We start from the raw sequence: 15,930 nt of genomic DNA, 5'->3' as shown, positions 1-15,930 counted from the left end.
TTATAATTCTTTCTTTAGGAATAAAATATTCTTTTCAACTTTTTCACAAAGCATACCAAGTAATTTTCGACTTTATGTCCTTCGATCCGTTCATTCGTTTGCCGTACACTTACCGATTACTTGCAAATTGCTGCACACACACACACACACACACCCCAAAGAGTGTGGGGGTTGAGGGATCTAGAAATTTCGACTTTTTGGCCAAAAACTTTTGCCCCGCTGCAATGAAAAGTTTGCCAAATATTTGGGTCAAAGCTTAAACAATGCACAAGCGTAACATTTTTACTGTGCTCTCCCCTTTTTTATTCTCTCTGTGTTGTTGGTATTGAAATTTCCCTACATACTATTGAGGGAACGGGTTAGAATGTGCTGTGTGTCCTGTGTGCCACACAATATCGCAAAGCTAACAATAGCATAAAAATGCAATTACCTCCAACCCGCAAAAAAAGGAGACAAAATCGAGTCTAGTGACTATCCCCGCACCACAAATGAATAGCCGAGGAATCTTTGGCCATAAAACGGAAACAGTAAACCGCATCGCACCCATTCCCACGCCACGTCCCATGAAAATGTAAATAATATAAGCAAAAATAAATAGATACAACCTGCGATTGTGTGTGTGTGTGTGTGTGTGTTCGAGGTACAGAAAATAAAATGGCAAATGCACAAGTTTTCAATTAAATTACCTTCCAGGAGAGCCAGCAGGAGAGTGTGTCTGCTGCAAAAGCCAAACACTCATACATATGTATGTACACATGTAGCTATACACCACATTCATGTCTGAGTGAGAAAATCCAAGATAGAAAAACTGGCAGAGCCAGTCACAATTTGTGGGGGGGAGGTGGCAATCCAATTTTGATGCCACAGCTGGGAAGTGGGCCCAGGAACTTTGGGGATCACAGCCACACAGAGAGTCGGAGTCAGTTCTAGTTCTGTGTGTGTGTGTGTGTGGACTCGTATTTGCATACAATTTGCCTAAAAACACACCATGGAGTCTCTTTAAAAATACATTTCGAACGTGTGCTGTAGCTTCCCCAAGCAATGTGGCAAAGGATGTTCCGTCTGGGGCTCTCTGCGCCCCTGTGGCACAGTCGAAGACTTAACACTTGTTGGCTCAAAAGCGTAATTACAACAAATGGGGACTATGGCCAAATGTTGCAGTTGCATCTGCAATCAGGTGGAAAACGTGCTGGCTAATAAAAGAGCTTAGTCTTTGGTCTGCCGGTTGATTGGCACAGCTTACAGCTAAGCTACAAAATGCTTTTCATGTCTCTAAAAGCCAAGCTGAGGGTTTTTTGAAAATGTTTTCCACAAATCTGCTTTCCACAAGTTGCAGTTTATTAACAGCCGCACTCCTACCACCTACCCTCTGCCCAATTTACAGCATTTGGGACTTACAATTCGATTTATTGAATGGGAAGTAGGATAGGGCTAGCTTCTCGTATGGTTCGTCAAAGTAATGAAAGGACTTTGCTAGAGCGACTTTAATTCTCTGTATGGGAAAACGTGGACAGTTGAATTCATAAATCTTTCAATAACCGATTGAATGATCTTTAATACCATTATTTCTACATTCACAGAGGGCGCCAACGGTGATGGCATGGCAGTGATATCTTCCCTGCGATCCTTTGATCGCGAACAGCAAAAGGAGTACATGATTCCCATTGTGATCAAGGATCATGGCTCCCCGGCTATGACTGGCACAAGTACTCTAACCGTGATCATTGGCGATGTGAATGACAACAAAATGCAACCGGGATCCAAGGATATCTTCGTGTACAACTACCAGGGGCAGTCGCCAGACACACCGATCGGTCGTGTGTATGTCTACGACCTGGATGATTGGGATTTGCCCGACAAGAAGTTCTACTGGGAGGCGCTGGAGCACCCTCGCTTCAAGTTGGACGAGGATTCCGGAATGGTCACAATGCGAGCGGGAACCCGCGAGGGACGCTACCATCTGCGCTTCAAGGTCTACGATAGGAAGCACACTCAGACGGACATCCCCGCAAATGTGACGGTTACGGTAAGGGAAATACCCCACGAGGCTGTCATTAACTCGGGATCCGTGCGTTTGTCTGGCATCTCGGACGAGGACTTTATCCGCGTGTGGAACTATCGCACCCAGAGCATGAGTCGCTCGAAGATGGACCGTTTCAGGGATAAGTTGGCGGATCTCTTGAACACCGAAAGAGAGAACGTGGACATTTTCAGCGTTCAGTTGAAGCGTCGCAATCCGGCTTTGACAGACATTCGCTTCTCTGCCCATGGGTCGCCATACTACAAGCCCGTTAGGCTCAATGGCATCGTCCTCATGCACCGCGAGGAGATCGAAAAGGATGTGGGCATCAACATCACGATGGTTGGCATCGATGAATGCCTCTACGAGAATCAGATGTGCGAAGGAAGCTGCACCAACGCCCTGGAGATCAGTCCCCTGCCCTACATGGTGAATGCCAACAAGACGGCGCTGGTGGGTGTCCGTGTGGACACCCTGGCGGACTGTACTTGCGGCGCTCGCAACTTCACCAAACCCGAATCCTGCCGCACGAACCCCTGCCACAATGGTGGTCGTTGCATGGACACAAGGTTCGGGCCGCACTGCTCTTGTCCTGTGGGCTACACTGGACCACGGTGCCAGCAGACGACGCGCAGCTTCCGCGGCAATGGATGGGCCTGGTATCCTCCCCTCGAGATGTGCGACGAGTCTCATTTGAGTTTGGAGTTCATCACCCGTAAACCCGATGGCCTGATCATCTACAACGGACCCATTGTACCGCCAGAGCGTGACGAAATGCTCATCTCTGACTTCATTGCCCTGGAGTTGGAGCGCGGATACCCGCGACTGCTCATTGACTTTGGCTCTGGCACTCTGGAGCTGCGCGTGAAGACCAAAAAGACTCTGGATGATGGCGAATGGCATCGCATTGACTTGTTCTGGGACACAGAGGACATTCGCATGGTTGTGGATTTCTGTAAATCGGCGGAAATCAGCGAAATGGAGGATGGCACACCACCAGAGTTCGACGACATGTCCTGCCAGGCTCGCGGACAGATTCCACCCTTCAGCGAGTACCTAAACGTGAACGCCCCGCTGCAGGTGGGTGGCTTGTATCGCGAACAGTTCGATCAGAGTCTCTACTACTGGCACTACATGCCCACGGCCAAGGGATTCGATGGTTGCATTCGCAACCTGGTGCACAACTCAAAGTTGTACGATCTCGCACATCCGGGACTCTCGAGGAACAGTGTCGCTGGCTGCCCGCAAACGGAGGAGGTCTGTGCACAGACAGAGACCACAGCCCGCTGCTGGGAGCATGGCAACTGCGTGGGATCCTTGTCCGAGGCACGCTGCCACTGCAGACCGGGCTGGACGGGTCCTGCCTGTAATATACCCACAATCCCCACCACCTTCAAGGCCCAGAGCTATGTCAAGTACGCGCTAAGTTTCGAACCAGATCGGTTTAGCACCCAGGTGCAGCTGCGCTTCCGCACTCGCGAGGAGTACGGCGAACTCTTCCGCGTGAGCGATCAGCACAATCGGGAGTATGGCATCCTGGAGATCAAGGATGGACACCTCCATTTCCGCTACAACTTGAACTCACTCCGCACTGAGGAAAAGGATCTCTGGCTGAACTCAATCATCGTCAACGATGGCCAGTGGCATGTGGTCAGGGTCAATCGATATGGTTCTGCTGCCACCCTCGAATTGGATGGCGGCGAGGGACGTCGCTACAATGAAACCTTTGAGTTTTCGGGCCATCAGTGGCTGCTGGTGGACAAGCAGGAGGGTGTCTATGCTGGTGGCAAGGCCGAGTACACAGGAGTGCGCACTTTTGAGGTGTATGCCGACTACCAGAAGAGTTGCCTCGACGACATACGGTGCGTAGACACAACATTGATTGATGGAAGATTCATCAATACTAACCGCTATCAACTCTACTTTCCTTTAGACTCGAAGGCAAGCATCTGCCTCTTCCACCTGCCATGAATGGCACACAGTGGGGACAGGCCACAATGGCCCGTAACCTGGAGAAGGGATGTCCCTCGAACAAGCCCTGCTCGAATGTCATCTGTCCCGATCCCTTTGAGTGTGTCGATCTCTGGAATGTCTACGAGTGCACGTAAGTTCGAAGTCTTTCATCATTTAACTCATCCAACGCATTGCTTTTCGTTTCTCATATACCAAAAATCCAAGAAAATTCTTAACAATGAAATAAATTGACTGTTCGGACTGAAATCACAACGAAAAATGAATACAAAATAGGTTTAAAAATTTCATTTTCATTTACAAAAAAAATCGAAGAAAGAGGTTCCACACGAAAGAAAAACCCCAAACAATATCCCAGAAAATCCACCACAAAAGCCAAACATTTGATGGGCTTAATCAATTAAAGGCAGGACTTTCTGCACACACACAAGCAACAGGAGAACCGAAAGGAAATTGAAGTAGGGAGTATGGCCAGCAGGCCAGCAGCAAAAAAAGCTTATTGGACCTCCTGTCCGTCAAATCAAAAACGACTTCGTTCTTGCAGGCAGTCAGAGGAAGTCGAACACGATACAAAAGTCCAGTTAGTGATTGGCACTAAACGTTGCGTGACAAATCAATCGGCTTAGGCTTACGTTTCTGTCGATTTCAATTCCGATTTCGCTTTGTCGTGAGTCGCCGAGTCGCCGAGTCCCAGAGAATCGATGAGAGAGAGAGAGCAAAGAGCATTTTTTCTGCTTGTAATGGTCTGTGTACATATTCACGCTTTTGTTTCATTACACTCTCACAAACACATACACCTTTGAAGAGCTTATACGCTGCCGTTACAGCACCAGGTACAGTTGTGTACCTTAATACTATCCGCTTATCTTACACGTAAACCACACACTCAGGCAAACACTTTTTTGTTTTTCTTGGCTTTCACCTCTGTTTCAGTCAATCCCTTTGGTCAAAGTGCAAAAAATCAATCAGCGTAGAACACAAATCCTTGATAAAGTGGTTGAAAATCGCTTAAAGTCAAATCTATCAATTACGTCCCTGGTTTGAGCCATCAATCGTTGCACTCACTTCTTAAACGCTTAAGAAAAGGTTGCGTAAATCTGTAATAACCGCTCCTTTGTGGAGGATTACTTGACCCCAAACTCTGTCAATCAGTTGAAGTTCGAATTACCATTTGTTAAATATTTTCTGTTAGGAAACAATGACCCTCAAAGACGTATTTCTCGTGACTTTATTCGAAATGATTATATTGGTTTTAATGCCCATTTCTGTTTATACAAGACTCTACTTGGACCCACAATCGGTTAAATCAATCAATTCAATCCATCATACGTTAATCGCATCTTTTCGGTTGCTCCAATTTATGTTGTCATTAAACTAATGAATCTTAACTTTTCGATATATACTCAAATACAAAATTCGACATACAAAAAATGTAAAAACAAAAAACAAAAACAGTTGCGGCGAAGGACGCATCATGTCGCCCGATTCCAAGGGGTGCATGGATCGCAACGAGTGTCTCGATATGCCCTGTATGAACGGCGCCACTTGCATTAATCTCGAGCCCCGACTGCGATATCGTTGCATATGTCCGGATGGTTTTTGGGGCGAGAACTGCGAACTGGTGCAGGAGGGTCAGACCCTAAAGCTGAGCATGGGAGCCTTGGCGGCAATCCTAGTCTGCCTGCTAATCATACTGAGTGAGCATCAAAGAAAGGACCCATAATCCCTATTGAATATGCAACAACAATCATGACTATATCCCAAGATCAAATAATCATCATGAATATATGTATTTCCCCCGGCAATTAGTGCTTTAGCGCCTGCTTAGCTTATAAATTCTGAATGTTGTAGCGTTTTTCAATCTTTATTAGCTGATTCAATCATCCAATTCAAATCATTTATCAAACACGAATTCATGTTACCACTTTTGCACTTTGATTTGATATGTTTGTCCTCATCTCTCCATCAATTATAAAATCTAATCCAATATTCCATCGAGATCACAGTTCACTGAATTTCCATTACATGAAAAATATGTAGAATGTGTGCACAGAAATATAGATATTTCTCTGTGTGACATTGTATATTTCATTCAAAAACTCATTTCCATATTCATATCAACATACGCGTATCGTTCACTCGTTCCATAACTATTTTGTATGTTTGTTTCTGGCACATTTTCTGTTCAGCCTCTCAATCAATGTTTTAATGTTATTCAATGTGTTGTACTGTGTAAATATTTTATAAACGAAAGGTTGGTACATCCCACATGTGGTGGAATATTTTAAGCCATTTAAAGATGAAATTACAGTATTTTTGAGAGGATATTACACCCGAAATTTAAGCCGAAACTATAACCAGCTTAAGTTGAGACTCGCCCAGGTCCTGCCATTTAGTTTTTTAGCTTTTCCGCCCCACCCAAAAAACGTATTTCAAAATGCACTCAACTAAAGACAATGCCCTTCAGGTAAGTTAACAAATGTGCAGTCAGAGATACAAGTTGCCCCGACATGAGACAAGGCCAAGACCTGGCCAAAACGGAAGAGCAATTGCAGTTGTTGGCTTTGGCATTTCGTAGAAATCACGATGCACTAAATCCACATCACTGAAAGTACACAGACACTCCGGGCATGCCCCCTGCCCCACACACACATACACATTAGAAGAGAGAATCAGGGAGTTATCAGACGGCTCAAAGGAGCTTCCACCTGGCACTAAGAACTCGAGCCGCTGCCCGTTTCATTTTGCGAGGATTTACGATGCCAGAAGGTTTGCATTCCTTTTCGTAATACAAGTATCTCTCAGAGTTAAATGTGTGCAAAGAGCCAGAAAAATGGCAGTTAAGTTTACAGCTAAGCCAAAAAAATATACAGGAATTTTCCACGAACATTTATAAGTAAATAGAGAGAGACTTCGCTTCATGCCAGAATCAACTTGAGTTAAAAACTTAATGACGTAAAAATGGCAAACTTCACAGACACAAAAAAAATAAGGGGAAAAGAAAAAGAGGCAAGTGGAAATTGGGAAAATTCAACAAAATTATCAAGTACCTCACTCACTTCTGATCGGTTTAAACTACGCACTTGGGAGCAATCCAACAAAGAGTAAAACTGGCAAAAGGACCAGGAAAAGCTAACAAAAAAAAAAAACTATTCAACTTCTCAACTGGCGCTGATTTAGTGTGAAAGTTTTCTCTGCTTTTGAGGTATTTATTCTATCTGCGTTCTTTTCAAATTGTTTGCCTTCTTTTTCTCTCCCAATTTCTATCCCGCTGTGTGGTCCTTTTGGTGCTCCCTGCGTTTCGGTTTGGTCAAAGAGTCGCCGCCCCGTGGCATTTGCCAATAATCGACATCGTCAATATATCAAAAGTGTCTTAAGTCTGCATTTGAAAAGTATTCAATTGTATTTGCCAAAAAAGAGGATTGAGGGAAATCTCTCATAGTCTATTGAGTTTTGTGAATGGCTTTTGACAACACGAAATGTCTTTAAACAGTGGACAACTATTGACAGCCAAACGGCGCTCCTTGATACTCGCCATTGACGCATAGAAAACCATCAATATTAATAAATTTGTATCGCCAAGGTTGAACCCAACTACTTTACACATCCCAAGGCAAATCCCATGCATCTCAATTACTTAAAAGTATTCCTTTTCCATGGACATTTTCACACCTCAATATCCAAAGTCAAGTGACATTGTAAAGTTTTTTATTCCCCAGAGGAGCCACAGCACTCTCGGGTGAATGTGTGTTGGATGGTAGTGTGTCCCAAAAACTAATCAAAAGAAACTTAAAGTTAGGGATAGAAACAGTCCAGAAAAGTGCGAGAGCACACAATGAAATTCAAGTTAGCCGAAGAATGCAGCAGAACGGAAAAAAAGTTTATTCAATTCAAAACCGAAAAACAACGCCAAAAGATTGTTGCATAATAATCATAAAAGAAGAGAAGCGAAACTGTACCAAAAACAGCACTTAAGATGCGTGTTAGGGAACGGGACTAGGAGGGACAGGAGACAGGGGCAGGGATGAACGCTTGGCCAATGCAAATGCAAATGCAAAAAGTTTGTCATACCATTGGTGAAACGGAGAAAATAAAATCTCACAAAGCGTGAAATAATAACAACAACAACAGCAACGTAGCACGTTTATAAGACTTTCTGACAGTTTTTCACACTTTCTTGGCCACATAGTGGAAAGGAAACTATGGGAAAACACACACCATTTTCCCCCATAGCACATTCAAAGGAAACGAAAGGGAAGCAAGCGTTACACCCAGACACACTCATACCTGCATGATGGAAACAAATTTTTAAATAATTTCTTTTTGTTTTTCCAACACATCCAAAAAACCACATGAAAAAAAAACATCCACAACATTCCACAACAACAAAAACTTCGTCCCGTGCCACACATCACGATTGGGTCGATTGTCTTTTGGGTCCGTTTGTTCAGGTGTCCATCGGGCTATAAAGCCTCAGGCAGTAGTTGTGTGAACGACAACGAGTGTCTGCTTTTCCCCTGCCGCAATGGCGGTCGGTGTCGCGATCATCATCCGCCCAAGAAATACGAATGCCACTGCCCCATGGGCTTCACGGGAATGCACTGCGAACTGGAGTTATTGGCCTCCGGTGTATTGACGCCATCCCGTGATTTTATTATTGCTTTGGTCCTTTGCCTCAGCACTTTGATATGTAAGTATATAAGCCACAAGCAAAATGGTGATGGAGTGCACTCCATCCACTCGAGTGGTAGAAAATCCATTGAGATTCCACTCAAAGAACTCGTAAGTTGAAGGAGAAGATACCTCGTACGTCAAGGTTGAATATTAACAGTAGATTTAAATACATTTGAACTCAAAAAGAGTGAATAATAAGTAAGTTGCTTGCATGTCTCAAATCCCTGTAATTTTCCATCTGTTTTCGTCACTGAGAACAATTCAACTTTACTGCACAACATTTATATGTATTCATTATATTTTCCTTCATTTCTTATACCAATTAAAATTTTAATCAAAAGTTTACATGCCATTTAAACATTGATGGTCATCGCTCTTGAGCTGTAAAATTAATTAAGTCTTACAATCATCCATCCATCTGTAAGCAACGTCCGGAAGGCCGCCAAACAACATACAGCGAAAGCCATTTCCGCAAATTAAATGACACAACATAAAGAAAAGTCTTCCATAAATTAAAGTTTATTGTATTGGTGACCATGGAACATTTTTGCATATCAATGACAATGCCAGAGAAAAAATTGTAGCAAAGTAGAGTAGGAAAATGCGGGAAATGTGTATTTGACTAACGCAATAATTGCAATTACGGAATGTCCAGCTGGCAGGAAGCTACGAAAACAAGAAACTTTCTAGAGAAGTCGTAGGCGAAGTCCTAGAACGAGAATAGAAGTAGAAGTAGTGGAGTTCAGTGACAGAAGAAAAGTAAAAGTAGAAACACAAGAAGAAACAGAACTAGCGACAGTAGAACGGCCAAAGGAAGAACCTGAAGAGAGACTAGGAGAATGACTTGGAGTAGGACTAATACCGCAGCCTGTACCCATACCAGACCCATCACAAGGAAGACCAACAAAGTTGCCAGAAGCCGCAGAAAATTACTTACGTCAACTTCAACTGACGGAACGGTCGTGGCCATTACCACGACTTCAGTATCACCCCCCCAAAAAAAACTTTGTGCAACAGATGGTGTCTGTCCCTGGGACTACGCCATGGACTACGTTTCGCAATATGGTGGAGAGATGCGCCAAGAAAATTAGAAAAACACTCAAGGAAAGAGAAAAAGGGAAAACTAGGAGACAAGCGTACAAGTCGTCAGACGTCTGTTGCTTGATTTGCTGTTGTTCATAGCGCCATTTGACGCTGTTTTTGTGTGTTCCCTAACCGAAAAGAAAAAGTCGAGAAAAACGCTGGCAATATCTGTTTACTTTTCAGTCTTTTCACATTTTTGTGTACCCTTGCACAGGGTAATATTAATTTGAAATGAAATTTAGATGACAAGATAAGAGAAACTTCCGAAAAGTAAATTAGTTTTCGTTCTATCCATTAACATTAAGTTTAATAATGTTTGCAGATTATTTAGTTAATTAGTTACTTTCGACAGAGAGAGTATCTTCTAGTCGCAATAATTTACTTCATTTTTCTCCCTTGTTTCATTTTTCTGTATTTCTTTATTTCCGTTTTAGTTCCACCATTTAATTAAATAAACATACATATATATACAAATACATACATACATACATACATATATATGTATATATATATTCCGATTAATTTTGTATCTGCTTTTGCTATGCTAACTTCTGTTTCTCCCTGTAGTTTCATTCTCCTTCCGTTTTCCATCTCCTTTTACCCGTGTCGTTTTTAGAACCACAATTGCTTTGCATGCCAAATGAAGTGTAGTTTAATGCACTTTGTGCACAGAAATACGTGTTATTTTCCAACAGTTGTTGTTGCATATCATAGTGAGAGGGAGATACCATTTGCATAGAACTGCATTTTAATATTGTTTTATTTGCACTTTTTCACAGTACTCGTGCTCGTGTTTGTCGTCTACAATCGCCGTCGCGAGGCTCATATCAAATATCCAGGACCCGACGATGATGTGCGCGAGAATATCATCAACTATGATGACGAGGGTGGCGGCGAGGATGATATGACTGCCTTTGACATCACACCACTGCAGATACCCATCGGTGGGCCAATGCCCCCAGAGCTGGCGCCCATGAAAATGCCAATTATGTGTGAGTATTCAAAACCAAAACCTATTAATGCTCGTATCAGATATTTAACAGAGATATTTTCTAACAATTTTGCATGCTATTTTTTCTCTTCATTTGCAGATCCCGTAATGACACTGATGCCTGGTCAGGAGCCCAATGTGGGCATGTTCATTGAGGAGCATAAAAAGCGCGCCGATGGCGATCCCAATGCCCCTCCCTTTGACGACTTGAGGAACTACGCGTACGAGGGCGGTGGCAGTACTGCGGGTTCCCTCAGCTCCTTGGCCTCAGGTGCGTGCAGTTTTGTACGGTTGTGTACAGTTTTGGTTAGTTTTTTGCACCCAATATACAGCAAGTAGTTCGACACCAAAAGCAGCCTGAGACGCCCCTTTAAATGTATGCTATCGAATAGAGAGAGTAGCACATTCGAATCCTTGTTGACTGTACATATTTTTCTGACATTTTCAGGGAAGCAACTGTCAGAAACGGCTGAATATTGGGTTTAAACTCTCTAGAAAGCTGAATATTGGGTGTAAATTGAATAACCAAAAAGCCTTTTGGGGTATTTTGGGGTTCTTGTGCCTCTATTATTTTTTACCAATGATTAATATGGATTTTTGTGTGTGTTTTGTGGCATTTTCTTTCCCATTGCAGGCACGGATGATGAGCAGCAAGAGTACGACTACCTTGGGGCCTGGGGCCCTCGCTTTGATAAGCTGGCCAACATGTACGGTCCCGAGGCGCCCAATCCACACAATACCGAACTAGAATTGTAAGTTGCCAGCTAATGAGAGAACCCCAAAGGAAGTCCCAGACACAGAAACCGTAAACTAAACGGTTGCCTAAAAGAACAAACTAAAAGAAAAACTGTTAGTAGATACAAAAGTTGCATTTAAAGGAAACCAATCTCTACGAAAATGGTTGGAAAACACCGCAGATTTCCACCAGACTCACACACTCACACAAAGAAAGAAAGCGCAACCAAAGAAAAGGCATTGCAAAACTCTTTATCTAAGAAAACGATGGATGGGCATGGAGGAAAGGTCAAACTATATGTAGAGAGGAAAGAGAGACAAGATGTCGGAGAGATGGGAAAAATCAAACACATATTATGACACGTAAAATGACATTTGTATAAATATTTCATCAGCATTTAAATTTAAACAAATTACGAGATAATGAATGAAAACTAAGTTATTTTTTAGGGCAAAAGCAAAGAAAATTGGAAAATGTAGGAGAGAGCATACCAAAGCTTAGTTTAGGGAGCGCTTATGAATTTATAACTTTAATTCTTGAACAGATTTGTTGTGCATATTATGATTTAAGTTGTAATTATTATTTTTAGGACGCTCTTTTCGTTTATTAATGTATCAAGTCATTTAGGGATTAAGTTTACTCTTGATTTCGTTTTACTTTCTAAGGATTAAACAATTAAACATTAAAAATTACATAAATGAATACCCAAAGACTGTTTTCGTTCCATCATAACAAGTATATAAATACATTTAGACACACAAAACATATACATATAATACCATATAAACATTACGAAACATTTTTAAACTGCGAAATCGAAGGATCGCAAATCAGAGCCTGATTGGTCGAAAAAGGATACTCCTAGAATTATATTCTAAAAGCAGAAATCTTAAGCTAAAATCTCCACAAAACCTAGCCACAAAAAATGCTAGAAAAGTAAAGAAAAACGTAAACTTAAACGCAAAGGAAAATGAAAAAAAAGAAAATTACCTTTAGATGAACTTAGCGCAATTGAATTAATATAAATATTAACTAAACATAAACAAACCCCATTTATATATATTAAATTATATATAAAAGAAAAGAGAATGCAAACATGGAGAATTATATTTAAAAACAATATACCCCCTCAGGGGTATAACATGAGAATGCAAATATGGAGATTACATTTTACATTGTATATATTATTAGTTTTTAGCACGTATACAAAGGACACACACATATACACAGCCACAGAATATTAAAGCCACACACGAAATTGGTAGCAGAACCGAAAACTAAATCTACAGTCTTTATACTATAAGTGGAGAAACTCACTCGCACAGAGAGAGTGCAGTGCATTCGCATAAAAATAAAATTCAACATTTCATATGCATAAACCCGAAAACCAACTGCATTTAAAAACCATTTCATTCCCCACGACAAAGCAAATGTTTTTTGGAGTTCGATTTTATTACAGTTTTTGTTTTTAATACCTGGTACTTCGGTACTTATATGGGGATATACGAACATGGAGCGACACAAGAACTATAAATATATTCCAGTTTGGCTATTGTCTATCTGCCATCAAAAAATCAGGAAAATGCTGCGTTCCAATCAATTCTTAATTCACCCACAGCCGTACCAGGTATCCTCCTAGTCGTAACATCGACTGTGTCATTCCAATTGGATTCTTTTTGTTGCAATTTACTCTTGCAGAGCATACTTTTTGGCTCTGGGACAGCAGAATCACTGTCCCAGAGCCTGTCAGCTCAGGTCGCAGCTATGAGTGCAATCGCAAATAAGAATCGAAAATATGCTTCATCTGTTATTGGATATATTGTTTTGTAGAAGTCTGTAGAAGTTGATTCTAGTTTTTTGAAGCCATAGATACATTTAGTTTGTTCAAAAGTCAGCCAGAATACAGAAAAACTATGAACAAAAAGCAAAAATACAGATTGTAGAGAACCGTAAGTACATATTATACAAATGAACAATATATATGCATATATATACAATATAGATACATGCATATGTGTGTATGTATATGAAATCTATCTAAATCATAGAGTTTTCCAGGCAGCGTATACATAAGACAAATGCCCACAAACATGATCCTATTTAAAATTCATTTTCAGTTCCTCCATTTTCACGATAATTCTCCGTTCAGGCAGAGAAAACACGCACACACATACATTTTTCGGTATTCGAACTATTCCTATTACCACAGAAGATTAAAGATAATTAAGACAACACCTAAAATAAAAATGGATATCTAACAAAACTGCAACAAAAGTTGACTATTGAAAAGTGCAAAGATTTTAACGTAATTGTTAAACCATACAGCGAAATAAATATTTAAAATGATGCGAAACCACAATAAACTTCTCTGCTGTACTTGTTCGAGAAAATTCTTAGAAATTTTAAAGCACATTAATTGTTAAAAAAAAAAACGAAGAACATAAAAAGCAAATCAGCCCGAAACCTAATGTAGACATTTCGAAAGAAAACAAAACTCCCCCCCATACCCATTTATGCAATACTGAGTCGTTTCGATAGCAGACTCAATTGTAGATATCCCTTATTGCAATATTTAAATCAAGCTGAATTCAGTGCTGATTAGCTGCAATATTGCTTAAATACAGCTATGAGTTTCATTGATGAATTCCAAATGTATTTGCTTTGATTATACCTCCTTGAACCTCTGACTTCAATGATCCCATTACTATTTTGGTTTATTGCAATTGATTGAATGCAACTTATTAACATCGATTTGCATCTAACTGAACCCTGATTTGCTAAAATTTACAATTGCATGTTTGCTTTCAGCACATAAAACATAAGTCGGATCGTTAGGCTTTCGGTACAGCAAAACCAAATGAAAACACACACACAAAAACACTGCCAGCAATTATGGTTTTAGTTCTCTCGCAAAACAAAAGACTTGAAAAAGAAAGTTGATTCAACGAAAAGTTTATTTTTAAGCTTTCGCTTTTATTCTGAATTCTTGATTTCGTTTTTCGATGCATCTGACTATGGATAACATTTTGCATTTAATATGTGTATAGGTCGAAAACCCGAAACTTTTTAAAACAAATCCATCGCCCACACAAACAGAAAATAGTGACAAACCAAAAGCAGAAGAAGGGATATTTTATACAGAAAAAATAAGCCAGCAAAAAATTGGTAGAGTTGCAAAAATAAATTATATACTCATTTACACACGTATTTGTTATATATTTTGTAATGTAAGTTAGAGGCAAAAACTATATATTGAAAAATGCACTGGACACACACGAACATATATAATGCGAAATACATTTACACACAACACACACAAAGGCAGACAGACAGACAAGGATCATACTATTTGATAACTATGTATTTATAATGTATGAATTTTTTACCAAAACGCGAAAACAAGAAAAAATACCAACAGAAATATCCCCCATATAAAATCGATTGAAGTGAAAATGGAAAAACTAAACAAAAAGATAACAGACATCAACAAAAAAGAAAATGAAGAAAATCTGGAAACATAAATCCAATTTGAACGCAGTTTTCGATAGAAATTTGCATATACATAAGTACATTATGATGTAAAATCACCTTAATATACGGTAAAATAAAAAGTAAAATGAAAACTAGTATTACAAAAAAATTATGAATAATTTACGAGTAACATAAAAAAAATCGAGCGCAAACTAACAAATCAATTGTGCAGCATTGCAGCAGTCTCGATTCGGTTAAAATATTTACATTAGAGTAATGATTAAATATTGCAAGATATCCAGCAATGGAACACTTGCAACTGGAAAGGCAAATCGGGAATAAATGTAGTTAAGGAAGAACTTATACACAACAAAAAACAGTCACACACACACGAACAACGTACACAAAAGACACAGACACATACACAAACACTCATAACGAAAAAAAAACAAAACTGCAATTATATTAAACAAGAAAATTATTACAAAAGCAACAACAAAACACAAAAAAAGAAAAGTGAAAAAAAACAAAAAGAAAAAGATAAAAAATAAATAAAGAATCTGTAACGTTATATGGAAAACCAAATATGCAAAAAGTGTGTTTTTAATGTGGTTATAAGTGGGATTGAGATTGGAAGGTGAGTGTATGATCTGCTACCCACAGGTCCCAAAATAAATCGATACTTTTCATCTTATGAACTATTTGAAAGCTATCTATGGAGATTGACGTTCAGATGATTTCTGCTCAGAATGGCCATTGAGTTGGAAATCTGAATGGTGATCGTATTGTCTGACATCCTTAAGTGTCAGTAACTACTCCCAGCGAAATATAAAATTTATGTAATTTTTAACCTAGATACCATTTTCCGTTTAATTTTCTTTCACAACATTTATTTGCCCCTATTATTCTTTCAAGAAGCACTTCCTAATTAAAGCTCTCAATTGGCTTAATTTACTATTCGTATCAAAGCCTAATGCAAATATT

The 15,930-nt window shown here is 40.1% G+C and overlaps 1 protein-coding gene across 12 annotated transcripts in view; it reads left to right on the top strand.

Annotated features, from left to right (window-relative positions):
- Positions 1 to 14,859, top strand: part of LOC117902199 (neural-cadherin) — a 139,859-nt gene extending 125,000 nt beyond the window's left edge. For 6 of the 12 annotated variants that reach the window (XM_034813412.1, XM_034813408.1, XM_034813411.1 and 3 more), the window contains 6 exons: positions 1,581 to 3,882; positions 3,954 to 4,124; positions 8,443 to 8,681; positions 10,528 to 10,740; positions 10,840 to 11,010; positions 11,374 to 14,859. In XM_034813412.1, coding sequence (XP_034669303.1) covers positions 1,581 to 3,882; positions 3,954 to 4,124; positions 8,443 to 8,681; positions 10,528 to 10,740; positions 10,840 to 11,010; positions 11,374 to 11,495 — 3,218 coding nt within the window. In that variant the 3' untranslated portion in view covers positions 11,496 to 14,859. Of the gene's footprint in view, positions 1 to 1,580; positions 3,883 to 3,953; positions 4,125 to 5,446; positions 5,689 to 8,442; positions 8,682 to 10,527; positions 10,741 to 10,839; positions 11,011 to 11,373 lie in introns of all 12 variants that reach the window. The other 6 variants (XM_034813410.1, XM_034813406.1, XM_034813409.1 and 3 more) reach the window with 1 other exon arrangement.
- The last annotated feature ends 1,071 nt before the right edge of the window (positions 14,860 to 15,930 follow it).

The sequence above is a fragment of the Drosophila subobscura genome, chromosome U, assembly GCF_008121235.1.
Source record: "Drosophila subobscura isolate 14011-0131.10 chromosome U, UCBerk_Dsub_1.0, whole genome shotgun sequence".
Taxonomy (NCBI): domain Eukaryota; kingdom Metazoa; phylum Arthropoda; class Insecta; order Diptera; family Drosophilidae; genus Drosophila; species Drosophila subobscura.
This window is presented reverse-complemented; position numbering and strand designations above follow the sequence as displayed.